Source organism: Megalops cyprinoides, chromosome 4 (genome assembly GCF_013368585.1).
Source record: "Megalops cyprinoides isolate fMegCyp1 chromosome 4, fMegCyp1.pri, whole genome shotgun sequence".
Classification (NCBI taxonomy): domain Eukaryota; kingdom Metazoa; phylum Chordata; class Actinopteri; order Elopiformes; family Megalopidae; genus Megalops; species Megalops cyprinoides.
Window position 1 is genome coordinate 46412335 of NC_050586.1, and position 24768 is coordinate 46437102.

At 41.9% G+C, this 24768-nt stretch overlaps 1 protein-coding gene across 1 annotated transcript in view; it reads left to right on the forward strand.

The window, feature by feature from the left end:
* The first annotated feature begins 321 nt into the window (after positions 1-321).
* The window catches only part of fgf10b (fibroblast growth factor 10b), a 28501-nt gene continuing 4054 nt past the window's right edge, over positions 322-24768 (forward strand). The window contains exon 1 of the mRNA XM_036527803.1: positions 322-702. Within this exon, the coding sequence (XP_036383696.1) occupies positions 393-702 (310 nt within the window). The 5' untranslated portion in view covers positions 322-392. The remainder of the gene's footprint in view (positions 703-24768) is intronic.

Consider the following 24768-nt stretch of genomic DNA (forward strand, 5'->3'; position numbering starts at 1 on the left):
AAGAGAGGGTGCGCTTCAAACACACAAAACTAACCCACAGACTCCAAAAGGGATTACATCTCCTGTCTTCAGTTCTCTTCTTTCCTTGTTTTGCGAAAAAGACAACCCTTGGAATTTTTCCTCTGTCTCCCAGAGGCACCAGTGGCCAGCTGCTGCGCTTTCCGTCAGGAGAGCCTTGGCTAGGACAGGAGGGACAGCGAGACCCCCACAGAGGTGATCCCAAATTATGCGCGCCTGCGGACCCCATTCTGACAGGAGTAGAACCAGCCCAGGAACACACAGCGACCACATCGGTTCGGAGGCCCCCCTCCCGTGCTTGCCCCTTCTCCTCCCTGCTCCTTCAGCATGTACCTTTCCATGAGGCTCCTCCTGATCCTCCAAGCTCAGTTACCATGTGGAAATGGGAATTGACTAAGGGTGCCTCAGCCTGGTTTCACCTGCTCCTGCTCTCGCTCCTGCTGGCGCTGCTGTTTTCCTCCCTGCCCTCCGCTGCTGCCACTGACGCCAATTGCCATGCTCGCCTGGTCGTTCGCTTGCCCCGCACCACTGGCTCCTCAGCGGTGGTCGGCCGGCACGTGCGCAGCTACGACCACCTCCAGGGAGATGTGCGTCAGAGGAAGCTCTTCTCCTTCCAGAAGTTCTTCCTCAGGATTGATAAAAGTGGCAAAGTCAATGGCACCAAGAGGAAGGACGACCCCTTCAGTAAGTAGCCAGAGCAATGACTCTTCACTTCTTGGTTAATCTGAAAGAGTAATAGTCTTGATTGATTCTCACGCGGAATGCTGATTTTTCATCTGCTGCCACTGTTTGCGTGCACCCGTCACATTAGGATGATAAGAACACAGACAAAAATAGTAGCAGGAAGCCCCAGCCCTGTATGGTAGCCACTGACTCTTGTGCAATGTTACCCATAACAAACTACTGGAATCTGAAAACAACCAGATGCTGCCTTTAAAGAGGCAGAGGAAGGAAACAACACGTTAACAAGTTTTAAACATTTTAGCCATTATTATTATTATTATTATACAGTCCTATCTGAGAGCAAGAGAGAACAGAATTGATATGCCCATGTAATATTTAGTATCGAGTTCCTTTGCGATCACAGTAAATTCTCAATGTGTGACACTTCTCAGTTCACCCGTAACTGCTACAGGAGAGTTATGTCTCCTCTCCTCTGTCGGCATGACTTTAAAGCGCAGCGTTTACCGCCGCGCCGTACTTTATCCCACCCCGACAGCCCAGACCCACCATCGTGGAGCACCAGCTCGGGGCACCTTGCGCACTTCCGAAAAAAGCCACACGCGCTTTCCCATAAGTGCCGCGCGCACACATGGGTACCAACGATAATAATGAAAAAAAAAGCTTTTTCATATGGTGCCCATGTGCCCGGGCTCTACGCATCAGACAAGGGGAACTATGCAAGATACGGTCTTTGGAATTTCAATCAAGTCTCTTTCCTCTCTGCAGGAATTTCCAGCAGCAGCCTCTCCCTTCTCTTTGATGGCTTGGAATCCTCGCTAATGCGAGACAATCCGTTTAAAAGTATATGTTTAAAACATCAGCCCCTAGAACATGTGTATATCATAATTTTCTCATGTGTTTGATGGTGACTGATATTTACGTTTTCCAATGTTATGACTGCAAAAAAAAAAAAAAAAAAAAAAAAATTCCCAAACTTTTAGGAAAATAAATGCTTTCGTCCCTCATTGACGGTTACCTTTAAAAAGAACCGTGTAATGCTGATTTAAATATTTGGTCCAATATTGAAATGGGTAACTTGCAATTTTTTCTTTTATAAAACGTTTTAATTTAAAAGCAAGGCTTCACAAAGAAAACTGATTTTAAAGCCATTTTGTAACTTTTCTACGACATCTTGCAACGTCATTTTGATTGTTGATTTCTGTAACTATTTACATACTGATTTAATGTAATGAACATCTCATGTCTGATAGATGAATTCTCACAGGGAGCTCTACAGTATTTTCGGCTGGTCCTAGTTTCGCAGCGTGTTACGAGATTATATGTTTATGTTGTGTGAATTATTATCAGATGAAGGTGCTTTGCAGGCAGTGAGCTATATGTCAGTCTTAAAAATGAGATATTCAACTTATCTTTCTCTGAAAGGGGTACTTTGAACGTTTGGGTTTGTTTTGGTGACACCGTTGGCAATATATTTTCTTCTATGGTCTGTAAAACACTTTCTGTAAAACGCTTCTTCTGTAAAACGCTTTCTTGATATAACAGTCCTGATAACCACACATTGTTTATTTATACAACAATGTGATACCCTGATCACTGTTCGTCCTATTCAAACGACTTACACACTGATAGTGATATTTCAAAAGAACATAAAACAACCTGATTCAACAATGTTTGTCTTGCAGTATTGACTTTTCATAGGTAAACAGTACAGATAGTACCAATTGTAATTCAAGAAAGTGGGGGGTGATACTTCAGTTAATGTGATGTTTAGAGACGGATTCTATGTTTCTCTGGTTGATCGGGGTAAAAAAAAAATAGTGCTGGGGCATTATTCTCTGGATGAATCCACACATGAATGCACACACCCAAAAACAGGCAAAGAGACCTAGCGTATCCACACAAATACAGGGACATATGTGTGCAAGCTATGCTTGCATGCACTTCAGTATATTCCTGTTAGACTGCAAAATACTGTAGAATATTGATGTGTGATAAAACAATCTGTGTGCAGTTCAGTAGAGGTCAGTACTCTGCTCCTTATATTTGCTCTCACAGATGGATTCCAATGGTGGTTGCATTTTTATCTGTCATTTCCAGTTCCCATTGAAAATAAAATAAATACATGCATTATCCTCAGCTTTCATTTTGAGTTCAGTTTATTTATTTACGTCTTAGTTTTTTGTAAGATTTCCAAGGAAGCCATAGTTTTCTAAATAATAATATTTATTGGTTGAACATCTTTTATTGTGCATTCTGGGGGGAAATGTCAGTGCCTACTTAAGTAGTTGTTGTGTTATATACATATATCCAAAAAGTTCTTGAAAAATAAGACCTTGGAATTGTGCATTTGGGGGGAAAAAGTCAGTAACTACTTGAAATAAACTGCAGAGAATGTGTTTATTTGGACCTGCCTGCACCAAGTAAATGACTTTGAGACTGTACTTAAACACAGAACACACTGACCAGCCAGGCTATCAGATTTTTCATTAGAGAAACTGTTTTATTGTGTATTTGATTTGTCTGATCATATCTGCATAAGAGTACTATATGGTGTGGGCGTAACTGACACAGTCCGGGAGGGATGATCAGGGAGAGGAGGATACTGAGCCTTAGTGTTGCTACTGCGACACATGTCAGGAAGGAGAGTGTGTTCAGTGATTCTGCAGATCGGGGTCTGCAAAACAGACACAGCTGACAGCGGATTCGGCTCAAACAGAACTCGTCTGCATCTAACTTAAGGCCCCCTGTCAAAAGTGGAGGAAATCAATAGGATGTTTATGGAAGAATCAGTGCCCTCTGTGGTCCAAGCAGTCTCAGAGATCAAAGTCCATTTTAATTGTTTAATGTAGGTGTTCCTCATCCTTGCTAGTAATGGTAATTCATTTTTATCCTTTGGTTGTGTCTGTGGTGGGCAGTTGCTGGTCTGGGTCTGCATTTTGGCCACCTTTGGATTCCATGCAGTCTCAAGGAGCACCGCATCAACATTTATGAACTGTTAAGGTGCTGGCACACAGTGATTACTTGTGGTTCCTAGTTCTGAAAAGAGAATTTAAAAGTAAGCCCTGTGTTTCCTGGCTTTGTTTATAACGTCCTTACAATGTCCATACAAACATATTTTATAGCATTTTTCTAAGGTAATGATATTTGATTTGTGACTTATCAATTTTCATGGATGAGGAGGAAATTATAGATCTCCATCAGCTGAACAAAATCTAGAACAAGAAATCTCTGTGTGTGTACATGGAGGCATGCAGCCACTTCACAGGAATCTCTATGTAATTCTACCCTCAAGTTTAATGTCTCACATGAGCAAAGAGCTAAACAAATGTATAAATTTCAGAGGAACATTCCCAATGTCACAGTGACTTGTCGTCGACTGTAACAAATTACCACACTTTTGGGCAGCATGTTACTGGGGGGATGATTTGGGCAAAGCTTTTACAGATCTTTGTCATTTTTATGGGTCTTTTAAACAAAGCCTTTCTGGAATGGGACTGGCTTGCTCTTATCCTCGGTCTGGCTTTAGGACTTTTTTATTTTTAGATTTGTGGACAAAGACACAAATGGAATTGTTCTATGTAGGAAAGATAAAGGACTGCACAAGAAAGTAAAATCACATACAGCAAATACTATAGCCTAATCTGAGGGCCTCACCTGGCTTTGAGCTTCCTTTTAGCAATGTCAGTCAACAGTGCTTTAAGAGAAGAAAAATAAAAGACCTTCTTAGGACCAACTCAGAATCCTCTCTTATGTTAATTGATCTCATCCACAAATTTGTCTGCTGAATATCACGTTATTTTAATAACAGTTTATTTAAAAACACACTGCACCATACAGCAGAAACAATGATTGCAGGCGCAAGGTCACTGAGATCTATGATACAGTGAATTTTCGAATTTTGTTATTAGCTAGTCAATATACACCCTACAAAACACTTTGTGTCCATAAAGCCTCAGATATATACAATTATATATACAATTTCAGTACATCTAAAATTTAGTGATAATAATTAGATTCACGGTATTACAGTAAACAATACAAAACACCATCAGCATTATCACAGAGATTCTGCAAATGAAGTCACATCACAGACTGCTTACATCCATCCATACAACAATTGAAAAAAGACCCAAAAAGTCAACTTTCATCATTCCAGCATTGAATTAATTTTGTGTCAGTCCCACAGTAATTGCCACAATAAGAGAAATGTGTTACATACAATTACATTATGTCTTATGTGATAGGGAGTATTTAGCTGCCTCCTATCTGTGGTTCAGAGTTCAACTACCACTTAGATTAAGAGGTCCATGCTGTAGGATTTTTTTTCATTCGTGTTGTCAGGTTTGTGGGCTTCACGTGCCACTGTCTGTCTCTTCCGCTTGCACACAGTTTCTCAACCAGTTTAAACTGGTTCTGTTGATTCAGGATTAGTGCTGTTACAAGCCTCCACTCTCCTTGAAATCTGAATGTGCAATGTTGTGAATGTGCCAGAATGAATCCAATGATGTATCATGGTGTTGCAGCAGACAATTTGTCAACAACCTGAAACCCGTGCCCTTCCTTTGGGAAACATGCTAGAGATCCCCACCAATTCAGAAATACTGTACAACACCACTAATGAATACCTATGTTGAAAGGCATTTGTTCCAGATGCCAAACAACTGAGTTTTGGATATAAAATCAATATAATAATACAGTAAGCAACGGATTAGTATGTGTAATTACATAATAACACTATAGGCATGTGTAATATGTTAACTAAATGTAAGGGGGCATCTGTTGCTATGATCTGAGGCCTGGGAACAGGGTGAAGCTTTGAACAGGACCTGCTGCCTGGTGTGAACACTTCAAACCACAATTATTTGTCCTCTAGGAGTGTAAGCACCATGGAATAAGTGCTGACAAGAAGATTCAGTTACAAATGCACCAAGACATTTCATAAGGAAAGCAACAGCCTCAAACAGTTATATTTTGAAACTTCAACTGGATAATTCTGATATATGGACTTCAAATGTTACATTCTAAAATCATTGGTTACTCTGGATGGGTATAAAAATAAGTGTTTGAGGGTTCCAAAATAATCTGTGGTAGTATATAGGTTTTCAATAGAGGCTGACACTTCCTACCCCTCTTTTAGTGGCTATGTTTGCATAGATCTACTAAAGTAGTCCCTAGCTCTTCATTGTAACAAAAGATGCGATAAGCTTAAGGTTTTAAATGCCTACATTGTGTGAAGATATTAATTAGGCAACACTTTACCATACAGGGCTTGTTTACACAGTGATGATGTATTACAAAGAACCTCTAAATACTATAGATGACATTCATTATTTATCATCACCAGTTCTTTATAAACATCCATAGCCAGTTGTAACTATTATGGCAAAGGTTGTAAAACAGGCAGTGCACCATAAAAATGCAACATGTTGTCAATATAGGCTTTTCATCACAGTATTTGATTATACCTAAACAATTTAGAAATAATTACAAATTTCATTAGCTTATCTTTTGAATATTAATGAATGGTTATGAGTGCTAATATACAGGCTACTGTAGAGCTTAATAAGGCCTTTTTTATGTTTATTAACCCCCCCTCAGTACTTACTGTATATGTTACAGGACTATCTAGACATTGTCTTTCCACTGGGAATCACAATATATGCACCTTCCGATTATCACTGCATCATTCATGTCCCATTTTTGTTCTGCTGCAAAAACTTATAATTTTTGCATCCCCAGCTGGCTCCACACCGGAATGGAGCAGTGAGAGCAAGAAGAAAGGGCATTGAGGGGGATTCTCTTATTCTGCCTCTCTACACCGTGGGCCTGCAGTGGTACTCTGTGCAACAACCCCAGTAAACATCGCCAGTATAGACCAATTAAATAGGGCATCCTCATGTGATGATGAATGAGGCACACAAGCCTTTTTGCTGAATGTGTGTGTGGCTGTTTCTCTGTGCGTGTATGTGCGTGTCTTTATGTCTGATACATGTGTGTATGTATGTGCTCGTGTAAGCAGCTGTCCATTATGACAATGTTTATAGTTCTCTTTTGTGGTTCTCGAGGGAGTTCTCAACTGCACTTACAATAAAAGTGAGTTATAAGGGGCAGTGAGTGAAAGAGCAAGAGCACTCTCAGCATACCTTTATGTATAACCTGACCGGAACGTCTTCACAGACTTTCCCTTGTTTGAAGCTTAAGTAAGAAAAACACATGGCATCCATTATTCACTGTATTTTTGACAGCTAAGGTTGCATGTTTTCCAAAGCATGTACTACAGAAACTTACATGTCACACTATATCTGCATTTTTACATATATATTCATAGATGTAACATGTTTACAAAAGAAACTTAGTCATAGGCTTTCCCTGCATTGCCTCTACAGCTGTATATTTGAATCGATTGGGTGTCTGCTTAGGTGTGTTGATTAAAATCTCAAAAATTATTCAACATGTGCACAGTAGTCAATTTAATTGATACAGTTCTTTGTTCTTTTGTTTGCAACACATTTAAGGATATGCTACTGGTCTTCTGATTTGTGCTAGCCTTATATAGCCACGCAATGGTTCAGTCAACCACAAAGATCTCATCACCTAATGTATTTCTAGTTTGATTCATTGTAATCATTTAGTGTTTTGGTTGTTTTATGTCAGAAATGATGCTACAGCAATTTATGTGCATATTACATATGTTTTTGGCAGTGAATATTGTGATGATCATGTGGAAGTGTTGTGTATTGTGATGATCATGTGGAAGTAGAATATGAATGAGTATTCTGTGGACTGTATTAAAGATCACAGCCTGCCATTACTCCCTTAAAAATCACAAAAAAATATTTTTTACTTAGAAAGAATGGAAACAATTTAATCATGAACATATATGATAATAACACTTTTTAGTTGTACATGTATTAATGCATTCATAAAGCTGTCATGTATGCAGAAGTGTAATTTGAAGTCAATCAGTGTCAAATTTGGATTTACTTACAAGCTGAGGTTAAAAAAAAAGAAGAAGAAATTAAATCAATCTCACCTCAATCCTAAAAAACGCAGCAGGCTCAAAACCTAACCTCACAATTCTGACCCACTGGCAGGTCCATGAATCTAAGGGGGCTACACTGTGTTTTCTCATAATGACATTTACTCCCACGAATGGACACATGACTCGCCAGTGCGGCATTTGTTTGACATAACGTATATAACCCCGAACAAAAGGTTCAGGGTCATATAAACTGTCATTCCTTACAAGCGTACTGCAAAGGGACATGAGTAATGAACGAGCAGAATCTGAGACGACTGCACAGAATTCTGTGTGTATCATAGATCCATCACTGTCTTTTTCGGAGTCTCAGTGTCTCATTATTGAGGGTCAATGGATATATTTTAAACAAAACAGAAATGAAAAGCAAAAGACTTGAAAGGTATTTGGTTTTGTGGTTCAGTCAAACAAGGTTTGCAATAATATCAGTTGCCTTCAGTGTCTGTTCAAACATTTTTACCTGTGTGTGTGTGTGTTTTCACATTTCTGTGTTCTTTGAGATGAGTCTGACTGCAGAGGGCTTATATATCACATTGCATTAAAAACGTCACGCGCACCCCAAGCAGGGCTGTGAAGTTTCTGCCCACCCCTCGACCTCCTCCCACCTTTGGTGAAGGAAACAAGCTAAACTCCTGTGTAGTAATCAAAGGCAGACTCTATCTGAACCAGAGCCCCTTCAGAGTGGGGGGGGGGGGGGGGGGGGGGCAGTCAACATTAAGTGATGGGCAGTCTGGTCATCTTATCTGCCAGTGTTGTTTGAACCAGGACTCCAAGTATTCATTCTTGCCCCCAAAGGATTATTATTTGTTAGTTTTTTGGGCCTTAGGCATTTGCTATTAATTTCAGTGACCATTGAACGCATATGAAAAGTAACACTTGTTGAAATTCACTACCCAATATCAAAAGTCTATTGCCACACTGAATACATGCAATAGCAATGGTGTTGAATCTTTGAATGTGTGATTTACTTCCCTCCTCCTCTCCTGCTCCTTTTACATAGTGGTCAGCTGAAGGTGTAATATATAGAATGATTAACTTCATATTCCAGTTTATGCAATCTGTGTAGCCCCTTAACATTAAATTTGCTTAAGCTATCAAGCATGAGATATGTTTACCATTACTGCAGAAGAGCATCTTTTATGCCAGAAGGTTTGAGTTGTGGTTCCAAACAACGTCCATTATTGGACAACTATTTTTGTTGTCTGAAAATGTTGGATTTATTGTGACAGTGACAACATGATTATCACAAGGGCCAGAGCTGTATACCATAACAGCATCTGCAGTTTTCCTGCATAGAGGGAAATGTGTATTTTTAAACTCAAGTCTCATGTTAAGATGGTAAATCTAAACAGAAATCATTATATAAGATAAACTCCTCCTTTGGTGTGCATCACTCGGGTCCTCTTTCATCCATGCATTGAGTATCTCATATAGTCTTACTGACCAGCCACTGATATATTTATCAACCTCCAGACTAAGAGCTACTAAAGAGCTTCCTCCAATAAAAAGGTGATTGACTGCCTATGATGTTGGTCTGCTCTGGCTGCATGTTGCAACTGTTGTCAGTAAAGGGGAGAAGAATTTACAAAGGAGTGCACCCTATGCTTGTGCTGTAGCTTGAAGGAAGAATCAGTTAGTCTAGGAAGTAGAGTTGTCACCATAGACAGAGCACATATGAATATAATTGCTTTATCTACTGCGAACTGTGTGTTTGCCTTTACCAAGAGAGGTACTTTCTTTAGCAGTACCAGTTAAAGACAGACTAATTAAACCTTCTCAGACAGTATTGTGGCATAAAAATATAATTAATCCTGATACTCACTTCATAGTTCGCGGTGCATTTGACCAACCACATCTATTGCTAGTATAGAGAGCACAATACATAACATGACATAAGCAATTACAGATTTTGACTGAAATTCTCATTTGATGGCTGGAAACGTGAGTGCAATATCTATACACTGTGTGACATAATATCCGTAAACATTCCCAGTGTGCTAACAAATATTACATGTGTAACATAAAGTAAAGACAACCTAAATGATACCATTAGACTGGTGATAGGAATTTCAGTCTGAGACTGACCCACTTGCCCTAACCTCTTATTTAGGATTTTCTCAGTGTTTACCAGATACTGCTGCTCTTTGCATGACAGTAAAATATTTCAAAAGTATAAGCAAGTTGATGAGCTTCCGCACGAGCCCAAATTTATGGGAAAAAGTGTTAAACCCATTTTAATGTGTCATGTCACAAAGCCGCTAATTAGTTGCTTCTGGCTCTCGTCACTGACAGCTTAATGTGGCCCGCTGGGGGAGGGTGCTGCCACAGGCTTGTTTAAGTGTGGTTTCCCCCATGAATCAATTTGTGCAGGGCCTGGGTATCCTTAATGAGCTCTCTGTGATGTAGGAGCCATATACCGCAGTGCCTCCCACCAGCCAAAGCACAACCCCATCACACAATGCAGGCTCTGTGTTGAAAGAAGAGGGTTAGGGTCCTGCTCAAGCTCTGGATCCAGCTTCAACATTCGGGGTGCAGACTGCTATAGTGGAATCCTACCTGAATATGAAGGTGAAATGTCTTTATCAAGAGTTACAGTAACCCTACACTTTTTATGGCCATAAATGCATAAGAGAACTTCCAAACTTATAACTGGTAAGATTGGAGGCAGATGTAATGTGGACTGCATACGCTCCATGCATCTGTGTTTCATGGACTTGTTGTGTAATTGCACTGCATAGGACTATGCAACCCAAACATTGGTACAGTTTGTTTGCTTGGCAGAAGCACCTTTGCAAGGCAGTATAGAAAAGTTTACATGATGCACATAATCTAGCACTGTATATATGTCCCTTAATAGTGGTTACTAGAGCCCACCTGGCCATCAAACCTGCAAGCCCAGTGTCTTAGCTGCTCAACTCCACATATACACTATTGTGTCAGGCACTTCTCCGTTTCCAGTCTTCCTTGAATTATCTGCTATGTCATGGCCTGGGAAATACTTAGTGAACAGGCTGGGAATGGGGGAATGGCAGGGGTGTGTGTGTCTGGGAGGGTTGGCGTAGAACCTTCAATTCAGATTCATCAAAGTTAATAAAGGGGGAACAGCGCTCTGACCAGAGCTCCATCTGGATGGGCACTTTTTTTAAAGAGCAGGCAGGAAGGAATGCAATTATCCATTGCGTGCACAGGAGGCTGAGGGGAGGGGGAGATGTTAGTTGGGAGTCCTGAGGCGGCTGGTGGCTGGTCCAGGGGCCTGGTCTTATCCATGGCAGATCTTAAAATCCCGCCCCTGCTGCTTTACGGGACACTAATGCAACATGTTCCCACACCAGCCCACATGCTGCCAGGTGCCTGCTCTGATATTTAACAGGGAAGCTGGAACCTATTCTCCACCACCTTCCTGGGTGTGTGTGAGGACACATGGACGCAATTCCTGCTGAATACCCGCGTGACGCCAGAAGGTCAACTACATATGTACTGGTGCTCTTGCGTGACCTGAAGGTGACACTAGTCACAGGAAGGGATGTCCAGTAATGGATTTTGCAATTTTCTCAGTTCAACAAGGGGATGAAACTGAAGTTATATTCATCTGACATCCATCCTAAAAGGATTTGTGTTTTTTGTTTTTCTTACACACTATATTTCATATTTGCATAATATGCAGTAGTGTTCTCTTTGTCATTCATTAAGGGTTCTTGTGCAACCTCATGCCAGGTTAACAAGTGGTCTGGTATTCATCAGCCTTCAAAAGGGTCGCAGAAGGGTCTCACATCCTCACATCCATCCTCTTCACAGATTCATCATTCACAGATTCCCCACAGATTCATCATTCAATTTTTGTGAAGCATGAATTCAACTAGAGTTAATGCTGCTGCCAATTATTAAAGCTATTTCCTTTGTTTTCCACACAGCTGAAGTCTAATAGGGGGACAAATAATTGGGCTGTAGAAACTCTACTCATCCACTGCAGGCTTCATTGTCTCTCTCTTTTTGGAGGTAATTAAGACACCCAACAAGATAAGTGAGTCCAAATCAAATCAAAGAAGAGACATTTCAGAGTGCAAGTGTCATGAAGGGAGTCATGAACATACTGTTCAGCATTCTGCTACAGTGTCGTGTAAGGCTTTTGAAACCACTCACACAACCTACTCTTGTGAAGTTGGTGGAGATCACATCACATTAACTATTGCCAAAGGGTTTGCTCATGATGATGCCCTCATTTTTGGACTTTTGAGAATGGCTAGGCAATACTTTATTAAAACACACTATGAATGAAATGAATTGTGCATCACAAAGTTTTGTAAAGGTTTTATCTTTCCTGTTTACACTATGCAACGACATATGGTTTTAACATGTAAGAGTCACCATTGTGATTCATGTATCCGGTCTCAGTATCTTAACATCAACCCCCTTGTGAAAACCCCCGCATGTGAAAGCATTACATAGCCATTCTGGTGAGAGGGAATGCATATCCCAGTGACTGTGTGAGAAAACTGTACCAGGAAGCAGTGTCAATACAGTGTTCAGGAAGATGAATGGCTCCAAGACAAAGCAGTCTAATTTCAATGCTGAGTTGCATTTTTAGTATTTTGCAAAAGAGAGGGGAACAATGTGAGAAAGAGGTGGTCAATTGGACAAATCAAAGACAAGACATCTGAACCAGTTTTGCTGATTGCAGAATTACAGATAGCATGCTGCCAACTATTATCAATAGGAAATGGCTGATAACACCAAAGCTTATCTTAAAAAGGCACGATTGAAGTTCCTGATGACCTGTGTTACCGCACAGGCTGGCCCATGAGCCCCTGCTGGGGGAGGGAGTTAGCAGGGAGGCTGGGAACCAGCAGAACAGTAATGAGAAGTGGCAAGTCTGATAAACATTCACCATGCATTTTGAGTAGATTTCCATGTCCTTTTAACTAAGGATCGTAAACCTTGCACCTTGAAAATTCAACTGTCAGTGGATCAAACTAAATTTGATGAGCTCTTAAGACTAATGAATGATTTATGCAAACTGAAGTATGCTGCATTGTACTTTTGTTTTACTGTTTTTCCTGTAAAAAGGTGTTTAAACATTATTTGCTTAAGAATTAATATAGAGTACTTGATGGAAATCTAAATATTCTTTAATATCAAGACAGAAAAGAAAGAAACTCAATATTCTTACCTAAGAGCTGAAATGGGAGCAGAAATGTGGCTTTAAAGTGAGTTTAATACTAAATAAAGGGAAAAATGTCAACATTTTGACTGAAATAACTTAACTAACTTAAGAAAGAGAAACAATTCACTGTTTTAAAGACAAAGTTATTCTGCACAGCCATTGCTGGTCAAATGCATTTCATTCATCTCAGATATCAGGACTCAAGACTTAAACATAAAACAGTTGTACCAGCAGGTAACAAAAAAAACAAAACAAAACAGATTAAGGGCCAGATCAAGTGAAAACTAAATCCAGTTTCTTACACTCATGTTATTGACATGAGGGTCCTTCCTTCAGTAAGTCAAATGAGAAAGGCTGGATTGGTAAACCAGACTCCACCTGCAGTAGCAGTGTTTTTTTTAACATAAAAGAACTAAGAAGTCTATGCAAACCTGCCTCTAAGACTTTGGTGAAACCTTGAAATGTAGTTTGGCATATGAAGACAGGGAATGGATAAGGAATCATATTATGTGAATCACATAATGATTATTGTACAACAGATATTAGCTTACACAACATTCTCTGGTTCAAAACAAAACCAAACATTTGTATCTAGTTATATTTGTCCAGATACAGAACTTACCAGGGCAGAAGTGAATGTACTATAGGCCAATCAGGCCACAGAACACTGCCCAACCACGCTTCTAAATATGTGTCAGTACATTGCCAACTACATTTACATTTACATTTATTTATTTAGCAGACGCTTTTATCCAAAGCGACTTACAAAAGTGCATACAGTAGGTACAGCGACAGTACGGGGACAGGATGTGTACAGTTCCACAATGAGACAGTTCTCAGCTGAGAGCAAGGTCTGTTTGAGGACGCAGTACTATCAGATTTTTACAATTACAGCCTAAAGGGCAACTAGTACGATATACTTTCGAACGGCAAACTTCAACAACTTCAAACGGCACAATGAGCGTCAGGGTAAAGGCGGCAACAAGAGACAAAATTTAAAAGCACAATTTAAAAAGCACAGCAATTTACGACAGCACTGATGGGCGGGGGGGGGGGGGCAGCAAATGTGTGCTGGGTCAGTCCAGGTAGAGTCTGAAGAGGTGCGTCTTCAGGCCCCGTCTGAAGGACTGGGGTGAAGGAGCTGTCCGTAGCGAGACCGGGAGTTCGTTCCACCACTGGGGAGCGATGTATGCGAAACGCCGATGTCTGGCAGAACGAGCACCTCCTGCCTTGACCATGCAGGGAGCAAGGCGTCCAGTTGCTGCTGAGCGTAGGGGTCGGGCTGGTGTGTAGGGCTGGATGAGTTCTTGGAGGTAGGCAGGGGCTGTCCTGTTGACTGCAGAGAAGGCGAGGGTCAGGGTCTTGAATCTGATCCTGGCAGCGACAGGAAGCCAGTGGAGGGATTTCAGCAGGGGAGTAACATGGGAGAATTTGGGGAGGTTGAAGATCAGTCGGGCAGCTGCATTCTGGATGAGCTGGAGAGGGTGGGTGGTGCATGCTGGGAGGCCTGCAAGGAGAGCGTTGCAGTAGTCCAGTCGAGGGAGAACTGTGGCCTGGATAAGGAGCTGCGTCGCGTATGTGGTTAGGAACGGGCGAATCCTCCTGATGTTGTGGAGGAGGAATCAGCAGGTCCGTGACGTGCGAGCAATGTACTCCTTGAAGTCCAGGTTACTGTCGAGGGTGATGCCCAAGCTCTTTGCTGTCCGAGAGGATGGTATTGTGGTGCCATCGAAGGTGATGGAAAGGTCATGCAGGGGGGAAGGGCCGGCTGGGATGAAGAGGAGATCCGTTTTACTGAGGTTCAGCTTCAGGTGGTGGGATGTCATCCATTTGGAGATGTCAGCCAGGCATGCAGAGATTCTTTCGTTGACCTGGGGGGTAGAGGGAGGGAAAGAGAAAAAGAGTTGGATGTCGTCAGCATAGCAGTGATAGGAGAAACCATGCGATTTGATAACTGAGCCAAGAGAGTTAATATAAATTGAGAAGAGTAGGGGTCCCAGGACAGAACCCTGTGGGACTCCTGTAGTGAGGGGGGTGGGTGCAGAGGTGGAGCCTTTCCAGTAGATCTGGGAAGATCTACCAGTCAGGTAGGACGTGAACCAGGAGAGGGCAGTTCCAGAGATGCCCATCTCAGACAGCTTTGATAATAGTGTCTGGTGGTTGACTGTATCGAAAGCAGCAGAGAGGTCGAGGAGGATGAGGACAGATGACGAGCCGGAGGCTCTAGCCGTGTGGAGAGCCTCTGTCACGGCCAGGAGTGCAGTTTCTGTTGAGTGTCCAGCTCTGAATCCTGACTGATGGGGGTCTAGGAGGTTGTTCCTGAGAAGAAAAGGGGAGAGTTGGTTAAGTACTGCACGTTCCAAGGTTTTAGATAGAAATGAGAGAAGAGATACCGGTCGGTAGTTTGTAGCATCGGATGGGTCGGTAGATGGTTTCTTGAGGAGCGGTGTGACCAGAGCTTTCTTGAAGTCTGTGGGGACAGTGCCAGAGGTTAGTGAGGAGTTGATAAATGAGGAAAGAAATGGGGCGATCTCACCAGATATGGATTGGAGCAGGGTAGAGGGGATGGGGTCCAGAGGGCAGGTTGTGGCGTGGTGGTCTGTGATGAGTTGTAGTACTTCCAAGTCTTTGAGCGGCATGAAGGAAGACAGCTGGTTGATGGAGTTGCCTGTGGTGGTCAAGAATGTTGTTGAGGGAGAGAAGGAGTCCCGGATGCTGGTCACCTTTTCCTCGAAGTAGACCCTGAAATCATTGGCAGAGAGGTGGGAGGGGGAGGGGGGGTGAGGAGGGTGGAGGGTGGAGGGTGGAGAAGGTGGAGAACAACTACAAATCCCTTTTCAAAACAAACTTTTCATCGCTGCTCTAAAAATTGCCACCTAGTATTTATCTCTGGTGCAAATAACCTATTACAGTAAAAGGAAACAACAAAGCAATTAAAATAATTTTCCTGAACATCTGTTTCATAATTTCATATTTCTTCAAGCAGATAGATTCAATTATAAATCCATTCTTTGGGGGCTGTACATCCCACCCATCTGGCAAGAAACATCTTTGGAAACCTATTGCAATACTGCTGCACCACTGGTCTTTGTGCACTATTATTCTAACTGAGGTCATGGTAGAACTGACCTGGCTTTAGATGGAGATGTGTGGATTGTGAGATGCAATCTCTCTGCCTCCCACTGGGGATTACACAACCTCATTGGATGATGGAAACACATCAGAAAGCATCACACTCTACATACAGTTCCATTTGCATACTGATACCTGGATTGGACATTTTCCTTTAATGAATAGATACAATGTAAATCTGAATTATGGTGCCATTTTCTTTGGCACCTCCAAGGTATGGAGAGTTTTAAAACACAGAGACATCTGGGCTGGATCCATGCAGTATCACTGTGTTATAGAAATATGACATGATATGATAATATATCACTTTTACAATACATTTTATGACACAGGCTGGGTTACATTTATATAAAATAAGTCTGGAAGATTTTTGCCATGGAACTTTTGACATTTTGCAAAACAAAAATATATGCTCAATCAATACCACTCATTGTATGATAGGGTTTGAAATATTGAACAAGCTACATTTTTTACACCAGAATTGCACAAAATAAATGCTGACATGTAATGTCCCCCATATGTGATAAACCTCAGTTTGAAACTACCCTGCTCCATGGTTATGTTTTACATCCCAAAGTACAAAACTACTGCATAGTCAATGTTAAGGCAAACTCCAAAATTTTTAACACAGGTAGAGCTGGAACCCAACCCAAAAGAGAGATGTTTTGTTTTTTGGTAGGGGTGTAGCAAGCAATGCTTTGTTTTTGTGATATTTATTCCGTATCATTTGTGCATTTTTGTTAATAATAAAAAACATAGTGTGAACACATTACAGCATAATTCACAGATGAAAAGATAATAATGTTCTCCACTGTAATACTGTAATGTCTATCTTGGTTGTAAATAGGGAAAATAAGTGGGGCTGAAAAGTTAAAAGCCACAGCATTAAAAGTTCTGGGGACATTTCTCTTGTGAAAACTGTTTCATCTTAAAAGAAAAGTGCTAACTTCATTATAGTGCGATCTCCATAGTGCAGATCTGTGTGTATGGTTCGGCAACATTTTTGAAGAGTAAAACAGATTATAGAAAATTAAATCACAGAGCCACAGTGGCATTTGTGTTTTGTGGCAGACTTCATTGTGCTTGTCTTCTGCCCAGTTGAGTTACACACTCTGTGGCTGAATTATGAACCGCGGGAAAGAGCTCTGATATCTTCAAAAGAGGGTCGTTCTAAACAGCGGAAGCTCTCTGACAGCCTCCCCACCCTCGGCTGCTGAAGTTAATCTAATGCAGAGGTGTCAGACAGCGGGCCAGATGCAGCTGGAAAATAAATAATGCTAGGATCAATGACCCAGGTGGTTTGTGTAGGCTGTCGAACAAGAACAACGGCACTGTCTTTCTGATCATTTAGAAGTAGCTGTGACCTATGTGTGCACTGTTGTTTTTCACCGCCAGTGCTCATGTTGGTTACATCTGTGGGAACGGCTCTGTGTATTTCAACTCAAGCCAAAAAACAAGAGTTTTGGTATATGTTTATGTTTATGTATGATTGCTTCTGTTTGTTCTTCTTCTTACTATTGTTATTATTAGTATGCAAACCCACCTGAAAAGCTGGGTCAAATGCCTAAGGATTGAGGTATATTTAGTCTGCTTCTATGGCTTGTATACGCCCACTTGCTAATTCCAGAAGTTCTGTGTCACCCTGTGATCCCTATGAAATGCAGACTGTCTGAATCTGTGACACCCTGTGGTCCCTGTGAAAAAGCAGACTGTTTGAAACTGTGACACCCTGTGATCCCTGTGAAATGCAGACTGTCTGAATCTGTGACACCCTGTGATCCAAAATGCAGACTGTCTGAATCTGTGACACGCTGTGATCCCTGTGAAAAAGAAGACTGTCTGAACCTGTGTCACCCTGTGATCCCTGTGAAATGCAGATTGTCTGAACCTGTGTCACCCTGTGATCCAAAATGCAGACTGTCTGAACCTGTGTCACCCTGTGATCCAAAATGCAGACTGTCCGAATCTGTGACACCCTGTGTTCCAAAATGCAGACTGTCCGAATCTGTGACACCCTGTGTTCCAAAATGCAGACTGTCTGAATCTGTGGTGCCCTGTGATCTCTGTGAAAAAGCAGGCTGTCTGACTCTGTGACACCATGCAATCCCTGTGAAATGCAGACTGTCTGAACCTGTGACACCCTGCAATCCCTGTGAAATGCAGATGTCTGAACCTGTGACACCCTGCGGTCCCTGTGAAATGCAGACTGTCTGAATCTGTGACAGCCTGTGATCCCTGTGAAATGCAGACTGTCTGACCCTGTGACACCCTGTGATCCCTGTGAAAAAGCAGACTTTCTGAACCTGTGACACCCTGTGATCCCTGTGAAATGCAGACTGTCTGAATCTGTGACACCCTGTGATCCCTGTGAATTGCAGACTGTCTGAACCTGTGACACCCTGTGATCCCTGTGACAAAGCAGACTGTCTGAACCTGTGTCACCCTGTGATCCAAAATGCAGACTGTCTGAACCTGTGTCACTCTGTGATCCACAATGCAGACTGTCTGAATCTGTGACACCCTGTGTTCCGAAATGCAGACTGTCTGAACCTGTGACACCCTGCAATCCCTGTGAAATGCAGACTGTCTGACCCTGTGACACCCTGTGATCCCTGTGAAAAAGCAGACTGTCTGAATCTGTGACACCCTGTGATCCCTGTGAAAAAGCAGACTGTCTGACCCTGTGACACCCTGTGATCCCTGTGAAAAAGCAGACTGTCTGAATCTGTGACACCCTGTGATCCCTGTGAAATGCAGACTGTCTGACCCTGTGACACCCTGTGATCCAAAATGCAGACTGTCTGAACCTGTGTCACCCTGTGATCCAAAATGCAGACTGTCCTAATCTGTGACACCCTGTGATCCGAAATGCAGACTGTCTGACCCTGTGACACCCTGTGATCCCTGTGAAATGCAGTCTGTCTGACCCTGTGACACCCTGTGATCCCTGTGAAATGCAGACTGTCTGAATCTGTGACACCCTGTGATCCCTGTGAAATGCAGACTGTCTGACCCTGTGACACCCTGTGATCCCTGTGAAAAAGCAGACTGTCTGAATCTGTGACACCCTGTGATCCCTGTGAAATGCAGGCTGTCTGACCCTGTGACACCCTGTGATCCCTGTGAAGAATCATCAGCTTGATCAGGCCCTGCAAACCCTTCTCTGAGGTATCTTTGCAATCACGTTTATTTGCTGACCAAGAGTTAGCAGCTTTTCAGTGACCCATCGCATATAGCTACTTACTCAACAGGCGACCCACAGGCCGCATCCGGCCCATAAGCCTTTATTTTGTGGCCCCTGACATATCTGGTTATGATTGTATAATTATTATAATTAGTCACCAAAAGTCGTGTTGAAATTAAGCCGTACCCCTTTAATTTTGTGCCACTCTAAGTTACAACAGGAATGTTAAGCATAGCCTATTAATCGCTAGAGCTCATCTGTCAAGCTGGCAAAATACTTTGCACCTTTATTGATGATGGCAAAAAGGAAAGTGGATTTCAACCCTGCGTGTGAAATGGAATTTGCTTTTACGTGGCAAACCAATGTGTCTCATCGGTCAAAAAACAATTTCTGTGTCAAAGTGAGTTAATCTGCAACGTCACCATGAAAAGCTTCACCCCGAGTTCAGAGATGTCTATCTGCCTGACAGCGATCTCAGGAAACACAAAATACAGACTTTGCTAGGTGGGTTTCAAGTTCAGCAATCCATGTTCTGTAGCATTGTTAAAAACAGTGACAACGTTGCAGAGGCCTTGTTCAAAATCGCCTGGAATATTACGAAAGCCAAGAAGCCTGCTACAGAGGGAGAATTTCTCAAAAATACATTTATGGAATGTGCAAAGTATTTACCCACAAAAATGTTGTTTTTTTTTTGTTTTTTTTTTTACTCAAATGGAGAAAATTTTTGGTTTTCATATTCCATGATGCTTTGGAATGCATTAAAAAGCACTAGCAAGACTGTGCAGCATATTAAACAGCAGTAGTAAATACATTGAATAAAACTGTAAAAATATGTTGATAATAAGTTGTGGCCCTTTGCGTCTTGGTTTAAATGTGGTTTAAATGTGGCCATCTTTGCCTCTGAAGTTGAGTATCCCTGGCATATAGAATTCTACAAAAGCTACTGTGCAAAGCTGCCTTGCAAAAGCTCATAAACTACCTTTCTATTCTTATCTGCTTATTTTCTGTGTTCATGGTTGCAGAGAGTAGAGGCATCCCAATACAATCTGATACAGTCTGACTAGCCCTGATTGCACCTTTGCTTATTTAAAATGCCTTTTTCCCACTCAACCATTTGTAACCACCAATTATACATCAGGCTCATCTCATTGCAACAACCTCTACACTAATGCAGGAGCAGTAAAAGCAAGCTTACACAAGACCCACAGTGCACCAGGACACACACACAGTAAAGGATAGGCACATATCCATGACATTATTATAAGCAACTAAACAAGTTGCAGGGTGCCAGGAGGGGTGTGATGAGGTGACTTTAACCAATCTACCCAACCCTGTGCCTGGTTGAACAAAACCTCTGTTCTGCCACTGTAGGATCCTGGTAGGATCCTTGTGATGGATGTCACAGCTAGGCTCAAACCTGGCTGAGAATAAGGGCCTTGACTGACTAAGCTGTTCATGAGCCTGACATTTGTGCTTTATAATGTCACAAATGCTTTGTGCTTGAAATGGTTGTAGAGAACATTTCACTGAGTCGGCAAGGCACTGCAACAGCATGTGATACTTTCACAGTTTTCTTTGTTCTTCCATAGAAAACAATACATTATGGTGTCACACTCTGCATCTGAAGTTTCTTATGTGTTTTGTGTTCCTACCTTGAGGGGAGCAGGGGTGCATGAGAGTACAAAAAAAATCTTCAAAGTAACATCAGGCCCCAAATGGGAGCACACTGTTCCACTGTAGTGGCCAGATCAAAGATGTGAGTCACTACCATTAGAAGCAAGTGCAGGGACAGATGCTATGATGAAAAGGGAGTACACTCCCTTCATGGACCTGGAGGAAAGGGTTACCCGAAAACATGTCAGTCAAAGGAGCTGCTCAGGCTAGGCTTCTCAAAACTACAGATCAGAATTGGAGAATGTCAGATCACCCAAGTCCTGCACAACATGCAGACTTTGGTTAATCAATGAGATCAGAATAATGTCACCAACTGAACTATGGGCCAATTGGGTGAATGGCACACAATCTCACATAGAAATGCTTCCTTGTTAGTGCTGTCCTTACCAGCAATGGGAGTTTCAGTGTTGCTAATGCTAGCTTAACTGCCACAAGCAGCTAAGCTAGCATGGCATCCATGAAATGGAATTTACTGCATTAATGGTCAACAGAGAGGAAACTGCAAAATATTAACAAATAGAAAAGAGCAGCTGGCAGTCATTTCACTGATCCATTGTTCCCATTCTCTTTGGTTAACTGGTCTCAAGCGTGACTGATGGATACCATAGGTAATTTTGTAATTTTGTTATCACAAGTCATTAATCAAACAGTTCCTTGGTAAATTTCATACTTATCTGTTATTGTCATCAATCGATATGACCCATGCCATGCGAGCATTGTAACTAATAATGCAACTGATTTTTTTTCCCTACTCCCAGACAGAGCAAAGCTACACTTGATAAACTCTGTATCCAAGACAATATATGACCAATTTATTGTCATATGAACTGACACAACCAAAATCTCTTTTGGTTAATTTTGGTGATTATTGTTTTTCCTTTAAGGAGAAATGAACATCATCATGACCAAAATGAATATTTTATTTCCATTTTCAATCCATTCTTTGTAGTGAAATTACTATTCGAGGCCAAAGAGAACCCTTTTAGGATTAGCCATCATTGTTTTTTTGGTTCACCAATGCTCTTTGGAATAAAAAGTGTCCCCTGTTTTACCACAATTTCATTTCTTAAGCATTTCTCTTTGACAAGAATGACCCCACGGAGTGGAAACAGTTAAGCATCTGTTTTTTATGACTTATGACAGATTTTTCTGCAACTTTTCCCAGAATACCATTGTTGTCAAGATGTCAGATGGAGTGATGCTGGCTGTGTAAGGTTACAAATAAAAGGCAGCAGCCGTTTATAATTATGGCAAGCCCTGTCAGCCTGCCTAGGACACAGCCCCACCAATGAAGTTGGGGCAGACCGCCAACGGAGCAGCGGGTGGTAGCCAGGTCCGCCAAGAGATGCGTGCACCGACCCGACACCAATGCTCTCCGGACCCCTGACAGACCTGGCCCAGACCTCTGAGGGCTGGTCACTGTCGACACAGGCTTCCACTCTAACATGGCAGACAGATCACCAATCACTGCAAGAGTGTCTACAGTCCTTCTATAACAGTGTGTCTCAATCATTGAGTCAGGATTTTTTTGTAGTGCTGGACAGGGAGTGAGGTAATTCATATTTAGCACCTTGGTCAAAGGCCCTTTCTGAGATGTGTAGAGTAGCCATTACTCCAGCCTAGCTTCTGGATAATTCTACAGTAAAATGAGAACATTCAAGTTGTCTAAACTTGCACTGAGGGTCATGAAGTCATGAAAAAAATCAACCAAAGCACTGATGTCCACTCCTGGTCTTAAAGACCATGTTTCCAAACAGTCAACAGCATTACTGTAACAAAGTAACAAAGATCTGAAGTGGAAGGAAGTCCAAAGGGCTGTGCATTTCCAGTGAATAATACCAGGTGACCTTACTAATACAGGAAGCTGTAAACATATTTTGATATTTTATTTCAGTTGCCTATTATAAAATGCTCCTCAGCTCATACAGACATTACCTCAGCCATATGCTCCATCCACGTGGTAACATCTAACAGTATCATAAACTAACCATACTTTACATTAAAAAAGCTGATCAACTAAATGCTATAAAGTTTGAAATGGCCATGTCATGACTGGGGGGCATTTTTTTTTACATTTGTCATATAAAACAAAAAAATGTTGGAATTATCGAACATGAGCTCCTTTTTTTTTTAAAGAACTGGTTACTGGATTTAAGGTCTCACCCATTAAAATGTGTCAGCACTTAAAGCAGCTATTACAGAAACATACATCAAAGCATTCGGCCAACAAAGAGGGCCTCTCTTTTGTGTACAGGGAAATAAAAAACATCTAGACATTACTCAACAGATCCTAGCACCTCGCCTGAGTCAGGTGAGGCACAGTTGTGTTGCAATTTGAGTCTTTTGTTGCAAAGCTGCCTTTCAACTCTGAGCGCAGACAATGTGCAGGTGACTGGGTAGGGGGCCACAGAAATCCCTGCTTTTTTCAACTGAGCTCACTACATCAAAGAAGCCTAAACAAACATTTAAAACAGGTGCTTTTCACTGTAATATCTCAAGCCTGTATTCTATGCATAAGGATTCAAGCTGTTCCCGTGACATTCACCTCACGGCCTTCGGTGACCATGCACCTACGCAGGCTGCAGCATGCATGCGTGCCTGTCTGTCTGGGGAGTGTTAATGTGAAGTGTGTGCACGTGTGTGTGTTTCCATTAGAAAGTACATGTGAGGACACCTTTTTTCATCAGACATTTTGTTGTCCAAGGCCCCCCAATAATCCGTCTTTGATCGATGATCGTTAAAACCGTTCTAATCCCTCCCTGCCTCTTTGTTGTCCCATCTCTGTTCTCCCTGCTTTCATCCCCCACCCCACACCCCCCACCCCCCGTTCACAGAGTGAATGGAAAATGGGCTAGATTGTCTTTCATGCTCACTTGATACCCTGCAACCTGATCCTTTATGGAAGGACCTGTCTCAGATCTTGAATGTCGTGTTGTGTCATGGTCGCAGAGCTTGTGTCACTGCTTCACAGGTGTTGATTAAACCTCACTGCCTTGAGGTGACATTCACAGTGATGAACTGCACGTTAATAATAATGAATGGACATGTTCAAATACCTAGCCTAAAAAATACCTGCGTCCATTTTCATATTTCTCATTCTAATGTCTACTTCAATGTACATGCTCTATGTGTCTATTGGTCTGCCTGTAAATGTCCTTTGTTTATTCATTTATTATAGTAATAATCCAGAATCCAGTTGTTTCTTGAGAATGTTGTGAGTTGCTCAAGGACTTATAAGAGAGCTCTTCTGAGTTAGGTCAATAATGAGTTAGAATGAACAATGCATCAAATGTAAAGCTTAGCTGTAAAATTCACATGAATACCTGACGTAGTAGTGTAGAATGGGACTGATCCATGGGCTGATCTGATGTAGGACTGAAGGACAGAAGTGACAAGCAGCAATCACATAAGGCAAAGAAATCTCGCAGGAGGAAGGAAGTCATCAAGGACAATATGGAAACCTGCACAGGACATGAGGGAAAGCTAATTAAATAACATCAAGTATTGCCTGTTAAAACAATGTCTCCACTGACCTCTCATGCAAGGGGCCAGGCTCCCAACCACAACAACATGCCTCTGCGTCATTTTGGGCCACATCTGATCCCCTGTAATCCCCAATGGCTGCATGGGTTTATGTAATTGACTGAAGGAGTGAAAGAGGAGCAACTACTACTATGTAAATCAGTAATTAGTTCAAGAATCACATACCCCACGAAATGGCATGGAGCTTCTGGTTTAGACTGACTGTGCCAGCCTTCTCAGAAAACAAACAAGCAAAGGACAACAGCTTCCAGAGCGCAGCCCAGCCAAACAACTGTCAGAGAGGCCTTACAGGCTGTTAGCATGGAGATGAAACTTAAGTGCTGTCTGTTCCCC